At 41.9% G+C, this 12,162-nt stretch overlaps 1 protein-coding gene across 5 annotated transcripts in view; it reads right to left on the bottom strand.

The window, feature by feature from the left end:
* The window catches only part of Sage1 (sarcoma antigen 1), a 64,470-nt gene that overhangs the window by 3,334 nt on the left and 48,974 nt on the right, over positions 1–12,162 (bottom strand). For 4 of the 5 annotated variants that reach the window (XM_042697514.1, XM_042697513.1, XM_042697510.1 and 1 more), the window contains 3 exons: positions 8,339–8,710; positions 7,982–8,075; positions 6,672–7,628 (listed from right to left, as the gene is read on the bottom strand). In XM_042697514.1, the coding sequence (XP_042553448.1) occupies positions 7,529–7,628; positions 7,982–8,075; positions 8,339–8,710 (566 nt within the window). In that variant the 3' untranslated portion in view covers positions 6,672–7,528. Of the gene's footprint in view, positions 1–6,671; positions 7,629–7,981; positions 8,076–8,338; positions 8,711–12,162 lie in introns of those variants that run through there. The other variant, XM_042697512.1, reaches the window with a different exon arrangement.

The raw sequence follows: 12,162 nt of genomic DNA, 5'->3' as shown, positions 1-12,162 counted from the left end.
CCTTATTGAACCTCACTATGATCATCTCCAAAACCCACCCCAAAATGACTTTACCAATCTAGTTTACAACCCACCATGTTAAATTTGTTTGGACACTGGTAAGCTGACAAGACTTCAGAAGTCAAGACTTCAGAAGTCAAAGATCTTAGAAAACCAGTCTTCAATGAAAACAACAAAGTTAAAAGATGCACACTAAGCTAGGAGCTTGTAGCTCATACCTATAATCCTAGCTACTCAGAAGGCTAAGATCTGAGACTCACAGTTCAAAGCCAGCCTGAGCAGGAAAGTCTGTGAGACTCTTACCTCCAATTAACCACCAAAAAGCCAGAAGTGGAGCTGTGGCTCAAGTTGTAGAGCACTGGCCTTGAGCAAAAAATGCTCAGGGACAGCATTGAACTTAGGACTGGCCCTAAGTTCAAGCCCCAGGAACTGCACAAAAAATAAAAAGACATATATTACCAGATATGGGATTGAATGTAAAAGGCAAATAATGAAAACCATAGGGTAATGGGGAAGGAATAGGTTGAATATACCAATGCAGCTAGACAGAATCTGGAAACAAATATGGAAATAGAATATGGCCAGTTTTGTGAATTTGGGGCCAGAAAATTGTTGCCCTAAGTCCACAGTACAGACACCATTGACCACACTGACCCCTACTTTGTGGGAGAACTAGAATATCCAGATATGATCTTCGTGGATGAATATTCAGGATCTCATCTCCATGGGTTCAGGATAGGAAACTTTTTTTTTCCCATCCTGGAGCTTGAACTCAGGGTCTGGATGCTATTGCTGAACCACTTTGTGCTCAAGGCTAGCACTCTACTACTTGAACCACTATGCCACTTCCAACTTTTTTAGTAGTTTACTGGAGATAAGAGTCTCACAGAGACTTTTCTGCCTGGGCTGGCTTTGAATCGCAATCTCAGATCTCAGCCATCTGAGTAGCTTGGATTACAGGCATGGGCCATCATTGCCCAGCTAGGAAACACTATTTTTAAATAGAAAAAAAGCATGTCAGTCACTGTTGGCTCCTATCTGTAATCCTAGCTGCTCAAAGGCTGAGATCTGAGGATCAAGGCCAGCCTTGACACAAAACTCTGTGAGATGCCTATCTCCAATTAACTAGTAAAAAGCTAAAAGTAGAGCTGTGGCTCACGTGGTAGAGTGCTAGACTTGAGCAAAAAAGCCAAGTGAGAAGGAAAGGCCCTGAGTTAAAGCTCCAGTAGTAACACAAAAGGAAAGAAAGAAAATAAAACTCTAACCACAAAGCATAGATTCTTAAGTTAGAGTTTCTGTTCCAACTATTGGACATTATTAAAACAGTGTGAAAGCAAAACAGGGAATTCTAAAAGATATTCAAAATTCTGTATTTTACATGTGTTCAGTATATTACAGGAATTCAGAACACACTCCCAACTGCAAACCATGTTTGAACTTACAGCAAGAATTTGCTGTGTAGTACTACATCACTTGAGCCAAATCTTCTGTCCTTTATTTTTCCTTTAGTTGTTTTTTCAAATAAGGTCTTTTGTTTAAATTAGGGCTGGCCTGTCACTTCCATCTCCCAATCTATTTCTCATCTAACTAGGATTAAAAAGTGTAACCGAGGGGCGGGGAAGGTGGCTCAGTGGTAGAGTGCTTGCCTTGCATGCCAGAGGCCCTGGGTTCGATTCCTCAGCACCACATAAGCAAAAAGAAAAAAGCCGGAAGTGGTGCTGTGGCTCAAGTGGTAGAGCGCTAGCCTTGAGCTGAAGAGCTGAGGGACAGCGCCCAGGCCCAGAGTTCAGACCCCACAACCGGACCCAAAAAAAAAAAAAAAAAAAGAAGTGCAACCAACTGTATCCATTTTGTTTAGATGTACTCTGTTTATTTTTATTATCTTTAAGTAGTTGTCCAAAGGAGTTGCCATTTAACAAAGCAGTTTATGACTATAATGCATTTTGATCAATGTCACCCTTTTCAATATTCTCACCTATCTTTCTAACTGGACTCTTCTGTCACTCTTCTTAATTTTGTAAGATATACATTGCATTCTTGACTACATTCTCCCCTCTCCTACTTTTTATTCATCTACCCCTTCTCCTTGCCTCACCCCGTTCAAGTACCTGTTTCCTGGTGTTCATTTTATTAAACTTTGTTTTTTTCTTAGGAATTACACTATTTGAGTTCGCCCTTGAATCTACCATATTCCAATTTATATATTTGTATAGTTGTATACCACCTAATGTATCTATTAGTTTGTATGTTAACTGTAGCACATATGAGAAACAACTTGTAGCCTTTGTCTCCCTGGGCTTCACTTACTTCACTTATGGCAAGTGAAGTGTTTCTGTTTTTATCCAAGTGTTTCTGTTTTTATCCAAGCTGGCTTGAAGTATAAATCTCGATCTCTTCCTGAAGTAGTTGAATTACATTAGCGCACCACACAAAACAAGTTCAATTTTTTTTTGTTGTTGTTGTTGGTCATGAGACTTGAACTCTGGGCTTGGGTGCTGTCCTTGCGCTCTTCAGGTAAAAGCGAGCACTCTACCAATTGAGCCACAGTGTCACTTCTGGTTTTCCAGTGGTTTATTGGACATAAGAGTCTCACGGACTTTCCTGCCCGGGCTGGCTTTGAACCGCGAATCTCAGATCTTAGCCTCCTGAGTAGCTAGGATTACAGGTGTAAGCCACCGGCCCTTGGCTCAAGTTCAATTTTTTTTTTTTTTGGTCCGGTCATGGACCTGAACTCTGGGCCTGGGCGCTGTCCCTCAGCTCTTTAGCTCAAGGCTAGTGCTCTACCACTTGAGCCACAGTGCCACTTCCAGCTTTTTTCTTTTTGCTTATGTGGTGCTGAGGAATCGAACTCAGGGCCTCAGGCATGCAAGGCAAGCACTCTACCACTGAGCCACCTTCCCAGCCCCTCAAGTTCAATTTTTTAAATACAATATACCAACAAAATTTGTGTAAGTGATTTGAAAAAATAAGCATTGTACAAGGAATCATGTTTATATTCCCAACTACTTGGGAGGCATACATGAGAAGAAACTTGGTTCCAAATCAGCAGGGTCAAAACAGCAAGACCCCATCTAAACCAATAAGCTGTGTGGCACTAACACTAGCTACCTAAGAAGCATAGACAGGCCAGGTGCCAGTGGCTCATGCTTATAATCCTAGCTACTCAGGAGGCCGAGATCTGAGGAACATGGTTCAAAGCCAGTCCAGGCAAGTAAGTATGTGAGATTCTTATCGCCAATGAACCACTAGAAAATTGGAAGTGGAGCTATGGTTGAAAGAGGTAAAGTGCTATCTTCGAATGAAAAGGCTCAGGACAGCGCGTAGGCTCTGAGTTGAAGACCCACAACCAACCAAAAAAAAAAGGCATAGATAAGAGGATTTCAGTCACTAGCTGGACACAACAAAAATGAAAAACCCAGTCTAAGATATTGTAATAACCAGCGGGGCCCCACAGCCTGGCCCTCTGGAGGGGCGAAGTGTCCAGTGGCTGACGTCACTGCCCTGCTTGCCAGCTGCTGGAGATAAAACTAAAACAAAAAAATAAGAGGGCAGTTTTTGGGAATGTCTTCATTGGTAGGGCACCTCACTAGCAAGCTCCAGGTCCTTTATTCTACTTACTCCCCTCAATGTGAAAAACTGGGGAAAAAACGTATGTTTTCTGTGTCCAGTACCATTGAATAAATGTTGGATAGAGCAACCAGGGAAGAGAGATGTGGAGGTGAGGCCAACCAAGCCAGGAAAAATCCCTATTCCAGGACTAATATATAGTCCTAGGTCACAACTGAGCCCGCCCTCCAAAGCTGCAGGACTGAACTCACCTGAAACTTTTCTGTAGGAATCAGACATATACTAAAAACTCCATCCCTGCTGTGAGTGTCTCTGGGAGACACTTACATGGACCTCCCAATGCAGCTGCTTTCTCGAAATTGGTATCCTAGTCCACTATCACAAAGGGGACATGGCCAAGGATTTGCCCTCACTAGGGCAGGGAAAGTGAGGTCACAATTGAAGACCTAGTCCCGTGCTAAGATGGAACTATGAGCCCCAATGCCCAAGAGGCAGCTGGATCTGAGCCATAAGGAAGAGTGCCACTGCCAGGGCACACACAGAAATCTGGGTATCGAGTTCCCCACCAAAAGCTCCTATAGAAGGTGCCAACCCAGAAACCAGGACGTCTCTCCTTAAAGACCCTCACGAAACTAAACACAGCCAGCCGACCACAGTCCCACAACTCCCACTGCACAAACAATAGGGCCTATGAGAAAGTCTGTCCCCTTCAAGGTATGGGCGAAACACTGAGTGCTACAAGAGTTCCAAGAAAAGAAGACTCCCATCTTGTTTAGTAAAATATATGACAGGTACAATAGGGCTTGGTAAAGGCACATTTTGCCTGCTTATACTTCCCCAGGGCTGAAATACTGACCTAAAGTTTGGAGGCCCTGAGCACCTCAAACCCACGGGTTAATTACACACCTCACTTCCAAAACGGTCTGTAACCGCACGAGTCAGGTCCAAAATGGCGGGCATGACTCAGGTCCAAAATGGTGGGAAGCAGCGTGCCTTGAGTCCAGGAGGACTTTCTAGGCCCACCTGCAGGGTGCAGATGAGACTGCACATGTGTGCCCTCTGTGGCCTGGGGTGGAAGTGCAGGGCAGGTTTTTCTCCCACAGGTCTTTCCTATATTGTCCGAGGATAGAGGGAGGGATCATGGGATGTAGGCACTGGCCAGCAGCACCGGTTTGGTCCCAGCCAGCCTGATGAAGCTGAAGGTTTTTACACATCCAGAGCCTGGAGTGCAGGAGGCTGATGACCAGCACAACTGCTGCTCTGCCAGCCCACAGAAACCTAGGAAGCCTGACTCACGCTATTCACTATGCCTGTCACCCTACCCACCAGTTTTCTGTTTCAACAAGCACAGTCAGATAACACTAGCATGAAGCCAAGAGGTAGGGAAACCCCTCCATGGCATCCACAGCTTGGAAAGGGGGGGCACTTTTAAAAGAACCAAAGCCCCCCCCCCTTTTTTTCACTCAGCGAGACAAAGGCATAAATTGAAACTGACAAATACAACTTGCACTTCTCCCCACCTCTGGTCCTCAGCTCCACCCACACCTGAGCTCCTCCCAGCCCTGGAGTTCCTGCTTTATAGCTGGCCACTCCCTCTCTCCGCCTGGGCACTCACTTACCTCATTTCATCCCACCCAGAACTGCCCACCATTGGGATAGGGCAGATGCTATGTGCTTTCCTGCGGAGATATGGCACCTCTAATAAACCTTACAATAATCTTTCTCCTGTGCTTACCTGCCTCTGCATGGTCCCGAGATGGTGGCGACGGATTCCGACATACTTTATTACCCAAAAGGTGCAATGATGTTCCTAATAAATGGCAAAACCACATCATAGAATTTAGCAACTATTCCCAGGGAAAACTTTCACAACATTTCTTAGGAAATTCTCTGATACAAACCCACAGTTATCATTATTCCTAAGGGAGACATGTTTGCTACAGTTCCTGTAAATCAAACAAGGTTCATGGAGTGGCCATTTCAACTAAGCCTACACTATAGGGTGTCCTGACTGACAGGTGTTGGTAATGACAGAGCTATTTGTGGCCAGATGTTCCACGACATTTCTGGACCAACACCAAGATTATAGGTGTGAGCCACTGGCATCCAATAACAGCAGCTTTATAAAGCCTTAGGAACTACACTTCACAATTACACAAGGCCAATTTTCTGTAATAGTTGCAGCAATGATAACATATCTTTATTTGGCAGTCATGGGACTTGAACTCTGGGCCTGGGCACTGTCCCTCAGCTCTTCAGCTCAAGGCAAGTGCTCTACCAACTGAACCACAGAGCCACTTCCTGTTTTCTGATGGTTTCTTGGAGATAAGAGTCTCACAGAGTTTCTTGCCTGGGCTGTCTTTGAACCAGGATCCTCAGATCTCAGCCTCCTGAGTAGCTAGAATTACAGGTGTGAGCCACCAGCACCAGTCAATGTATCTTTTACTATCCCTACTGAGTTGCTATAGGAAGGAAGATGACTAAACATTGTTAAGCCCAATATTGTTACTTGCCTGTAAAGTTTGTTAACTTTACGTTTTGGAGTTCTTTTAAAATTTCTTTTTGTTCAAATCAATATTATTGAACACTAAATAAATACTAATGATTATTACTCATGCTTAATGACTCCGTGAAGATGTTATTACTAGGCTGGAGGTGTGGATCTAGTGAAAGCATACATGCTTACCAATCACAGGACCATGAGTTCAAATCCAAGTATTACCACAAAAGAGATATTATATCTCATGTTTTCTATATGTAGAATTTTAGTGAAGCACTACTAGACCATGCCTGTAATCCTAGCTAGTCATTTCCTGCTGGTACTGAGTACATCGTTTAGACAGAGGTGAAAGATTATGGCTTTCAGATCTTGGATTCCTGAGTAGGTAGGTAGGATTATAGGGTGAGCCACAGGCACCTGGTTATGCTATATATACTTAAAGGGACTTTAGCATTTTTGTGAAGGACTAACACCCACAGTCCTTTCCACTAACATCACACAGTCCTATGAGTACTGTTTAGCTCCTTATTTTAATATCATTTGTTTTTTTCTGAAAGGAATGACAAATCACAAGACACACAACTAGAGATTTCTCTATCATAAATCAACTTATAAAAAAATCAATAAAATTATTTATTTCATATATGTGAAGTCAAAATCTCTTTGAATGCTTACATTTTTACAAATTAATATAAACATAACAACACTGCTCTATATAAATTTTCATATAAACATTAAAGGAAATATACATATTTTTTAAGTGCTTCCAAAGCACAGAATGCATAAGTCCACCTGAACATTCCCTGTTGTCATAGGCAAGAACAAATGTCAGAGGTTAACATAGCCTCAGGTGCACTTTATAATATCTCTAGACAAAACGAAGAGAAATGGAGGTAGAGTCTCCCTGCCCATTCCCAGAGAGAAATAAGTTACCTAAATAGCAGCTTTTTATTTTTTGATTCAAACTATCCTGAATATTGCATGGTTTAAAAGGCACAATAAGGAATCATTGAAAATTTTGTTCAGCACATGAGATTTCAACTTTGATTCTATATGTTCACTCTAGAGGACATAAAACCAAGTAGGCTCCACTTACAGGTAGCCCTAGTCACTTTGAAAATGCCCAGAATGGTGAGGTTTGAATATGTGAACCCTTATTACTTACAGTAGGGGCAGCAACGTTTTATGGATTTAGCCTACTGAATTAATTAACATCACTTTCCCCAATTAGAAAAAGAAATGACAAAACCAAAAATTAATGCTTAACAATTCTTAAGGCAGAGCCCAACTTTTACTACTGGATAACCATATATAACAAGAAGCTCTAATGCTTTCTCCCAGTTTCTGGAAGGCCATTCCCATTCGCTTGATGAACGTATTTCAAAGGCTCCGAAACATCCTTTTTCATCCTACAGTTCAGAACAGTTGTCATTTTTCTCACTGGTCTTTACATTCACACAATCATCTTCTGCTGATGTGATTCACATTGCTGATAAAGTTATAGGAATCTATTTTTTCCAATACCTTCTCAAGGTACTGAATTAAGACTCGTTTTTTAAATCTGAAAATAAAGAGAAAGTTTATTAACCAAAAGATACTTAGAGCACTTAAAAGGTAAAAGAAAGTGGGCAGGATATGAAAGCAGAGCATACTATCTAAATGGAACTAGAAGTTTGTCCTCCTGGGTAGAAATGCTTTAGTAAATACTATGAGTGTAAGTGAGGTCCATTAGTCTAGGATTGATATTATCTGAATTCAACTCATCTATTCTTTCAATCTAAAGCCCTCTAGAAACAGCCTTAACTATGAGCGAGGAGCACAGCTTGAGAAAATGAAGGCATAGTCTATCCTTCTTTCTCTTGTGTTGGGTCCTACTGCTGAAACAAAATAAAACAAATCTTGGGGAACACCCACCTTGAAGCTTCTTTGATTGCAAATTCAACAAACTGTCTCTTCATCTCCAGAGGTCCTTGTACTTGTTCAAGCAAAGTGAAAATTCTTTCATACTCTGAAGACATTTTTAAATAATAAGTTAGTGTTCTTTCAAACTACAAATATTGGAATAATTTCTTATAGCAACAAAAGAATATTGCAGCACAAAGGAAGGGAAATATAATTTTATCACATTAACTAAAGGCAAAGGACCTGCTTTCAACTATAAAAATAAAAATACTGCTAAAAATATACAAGTGACAGATTTAAATCTATCTGAATCATAGAATGAGAGTGACTTCTCATTATATTATTGGGAGGCGGGTCTTTACTACTTACTTCGTCCAAACTTTCGAACTTCCTTCATTAATTGATGTCTGATATCAGCGTTGATTCCTTGTGCCATTGCAGGAGTGATCTGCAATGAATTTGACATAGTTTCCAAAGTAGATGCTATTGTGGGTTTTCGGTCATCTACAATGAGATTGCCATTCTTGGTTCCTTCTACAAGTACATTATTGCTAGGTTTGTGAATTAGCTCATTTTTCCCAAGACCAATCAAATCATCAGACAGAGAATCCAAATGATTCGATAAAATACCATCTCTTGCCACATTCTTAAGTTCTAGTGGAATAGACTTTGACAAGCCATCCAATGGACTTTGCCCATTTTCCATCTTCTCCTCACATACATCAGGAATAATACTGGCATCTGAAAAGCAAAGTAAGAGGCAGCTGTGAGGCAGGTGCATTATGTCAACCCACAGGTACATACGGTGCGCTCCTCAAGTCTTGAGGAAATTACTTATTTCATAATACAGAAAAATGAACCAGGCAGAGATGAGACTTCTCAAACTAAAATAGGAAGATAACACAAGACCACCTTCTTCCCTCTTGTCACTTATTAAAACATAAAGAAATCACGATGACAGCACAATTGAGAAACATTTACACAGTTTCCAAAGTAGATGCTATTGTGGCTTTTTGGTCATCTACAATGAGATTGCCATTCTTAGTTCCTTCTACAAGTACATTATTTCTAGGTTTGTGAATTAGCTCATCTTTCCCACAGTACACTCGTGGTTTACTGTCACCTTGCTTTGCTTAGCAAGTTTCACTTAATGTCATGATTTCTTATAGTAGCATACAAACTACCATGTTTTACTGAGCTTGAAGCCAGATAGATTTTTGTATGTGACATTCAACTTCTTGTCTCCACCAAGTATTCTGAGAAAACACAGGAACCCAATGGGATGGAAACCTCTGTAATTTCCACATCATCACCATATATTACTATGTATGATACCAAGTAGAGCACTTTTCACTCCAAGTCTGACACTTCTACATTATTTACTCATGCTTGCTATGCCAGGCACAAGGCCGGAAGCTGGCAATTGGCAGTGAGCAAGACAGACAGGAACCACTACTGCAGCTTACATAGTCATGTGTGGGAGATCACACTGGAAGTGCAGAATGGGCAGCAGCACACTCACAACTAGACTTGTATTGGTGAAGAGGCAGGTATGTAAGAAGGAGCAGTAGAATGTCCAATTTGCCAGGTGGTGGTAAGCCCTTCTAGGAGGAATTCTCTCAATCAGAATCTAAGGAGGCGACAGAACTGGCTTGAGTGCATGCAAAGGGAGAGTGCCAGGATGTGGTGGGGGTCAAGGCAGCAACCACACTGGAAAGAATCAGGAACTACACAATGAAGGTCAGAGGCAAAGGAGGTTTCCAGGGTTTACTGTAAAGACCATGATGTGTGACTAGAAGGTACCTAACTGGTGGACAACCATGGGGATGCAGGTGGTGCTCTGAGTGCTTAGGAACATGAAGGATGGTTTTTAGCAGGTCAAGGACATGGCATGATCTCATTTCCCTACTGACCTCATCATTGTTCACAGAGCAAAAATTGAGTTAGGAGCAAGAAGTGATCAGAAAAGAAGCTCTCATGGTTTGTACATGAGAGATCATGGCAGCACGGTGTGAAAGGATGGAGAGAACTAGTGAAATACAGGGATTATACTAAATGTTAAGTTTAAATGGATGTAAGGAAGAAAAGAATAAAAGAAAAATCATACCTACTCTTGGGATTGGTCAACTGTGCAGGAACTAGTATACTTCTAGTATGGGTATGCAGAAAGTACTAGACTACTAGTGTGGGAATGCAAGAACTAGTGCACTACTTGCTCTGAAGAGTGGATTTGCCCAATTCTCACTATGATTCAGGTATCTCAGATACCTTGGTGTCGGTAATATTAGCATTATTTACACTATGGGAATCTGCAAACATTGTATCTGGAGTTCTATATTACCTACCCACCCACTGCCATAGCTTTCCCCGTACATCACTGGATGATGTTATTAATGGCCTGCAGAAAGATGTGTGCAGAGTTGTTTTGGGGGAGGTGTAAGGATGGAAATTTTGTTGGAGCACATGAAACCTACTGAGTTTTATAAGTGAATTAGATACTTAAGTGGAAATGCTATTCAGTCTAGAGGTGGGAGTTGTTGAAACCAATCAAATTAAAAACCTACATGGGATGACTTAGGGAGATGGTGCAGGGAGGAATGGATGTCCTGATATTGAACTTTGGACACCTACAATATCTAAATGTGAGAAAGAAAAGGGAGAAAACATGGGCTGGGAAGGTGGCTCAGTGGTAGAGTTCTTGCCTTGCATGCATGAGGCCCTGGGATCAATGCCTCAGCACCACATACACAGAAAAAGCCAGGAGTGGCGCTATGGCTCAAGTGGTAGAGCTCTAGCCTTGAGCTGAAGAGCTGAGGGACAGTGCCCAGGCCCAGAGTTCAGGCCCACAACTGACAAAACAAAACAAAACAAAACAAACAAACAAAAAGAAAAGGGAGAAAACACGAAGGAGTCATATTAAAGGGAAAAAGGAACTACACATATAAGGACCAGAGGTTTCTACAGAGGAAGGAACAAACAAGTGTGCCAAGTGCTGTGGAGAAGGAATATCCATGTGCAGCACACATTGATGATATTAAGAATGGTTTGGGTGGGAATAAGAAGACAGACATCAGCCTAGACTGTGTTAGAGCATGAATAGGAGGCACAGTGAATAAGAATTGATCCAGCCTTATAATTAGCCCACCTAGTTTTATCACCTCAGAATCCTGCTTTATCCCTGGGTGCCAATGGCTCATGTCTATAATCCTAGCTACTTAGAAGGCTGAGATCTAAGGATTGCAGTTCAAAGCCAGCCTGGGCAGGAAAGTCCAGGAGACTCTTATCTCCAATAAACCACCAGAAAACCAGAAGTGGTGCTGTGGCTCAAGTGGTAAAGTGTTGACCTTGAGCTGAAGAGCTGAGGGACAGCACCCAGGCCCAGAGTTCAAGCCCCATAGCTGACAAAAGAAAAAGAGTAAAAGAATCCTATTATCTTCTTAACTCTCCAATTCCAAATGATTGCAACCAACACACTCATAAGACTTCATTTCTCTATCACTTATTGTGTTATTACATCAGGTACTATTACTAATTACTATGTGATTACAGTGTGCTTACTATGTAATGATAAGACTTTTTCCCCTTCATATAAACTGAGATTTTTTTCACTTTTTGTTTTGGTTGGTTGTGGGGCCTGGTACTGTCCCTGAGCATTTCAGCTGAAGGCAAGTATTCTACTACTTGAGCCACTTCTGGTTTTCTGGTGGTTAATTGGAGATGAGTCTCACGGACTTTCCAGCCAAAGCTAGCTTTGAACCACAATCCTTAGATCTCAGCCTCTTGAGTAGCTTGGATTACAGGCGTGAGCCACCAGTGCCTGGCTCTTTCAAATATTTTTGCCAATCCTGGGGCTTGAATTCAGGGCATGGGTGCTTTCCCTGAGCCTCTTTGTGCTCAAGGCTAGTGCTCTGCCACTTGAGCCACAGCACCACTTCCAGCCTTTTGTGGATAGTTTACTGGAGATAAATGTCTCACATACTTTCCTGCGGGGCTGGCTTCAAACCATGATCCCCAGATCTCATCCTCCTGAGTAGCTAGGATTATAGGCATGAGCCATTGGTGACTAGCTTAAACTGAGATTCTTGAAGCACGGTCTGTTCCTGATGGAGCCTGTTGTATTAACCACCTACACAGTTTCATAATGTTCTACTTAATGAACAAAAACTGAAGACAAAAAAAAAATACAAAGAAGA

Source organism: Dipodomys spectabilis, unplaced genomic scaffold (assembly GCF_019054845.1).
Source record: "Dipodomys spectabilis isolate Male_0828 unplaced genomic scaffold, ASM1905484v1 ptg000221l, whole genome shotgun sequence".
Taxonomy (NCBI): domain Eukaryota; kingdom Metazoa; phylum Chordata; class Mammalia; order Rodentia; family Heteromyidae; genus Dipodomys; species Dipodomys spectabilis.
The sequence above is the reverse complement of the archived record's forward strand: the minus strand, read 5'-3'. Positions and strand labels throughout refer to the sequence as shown.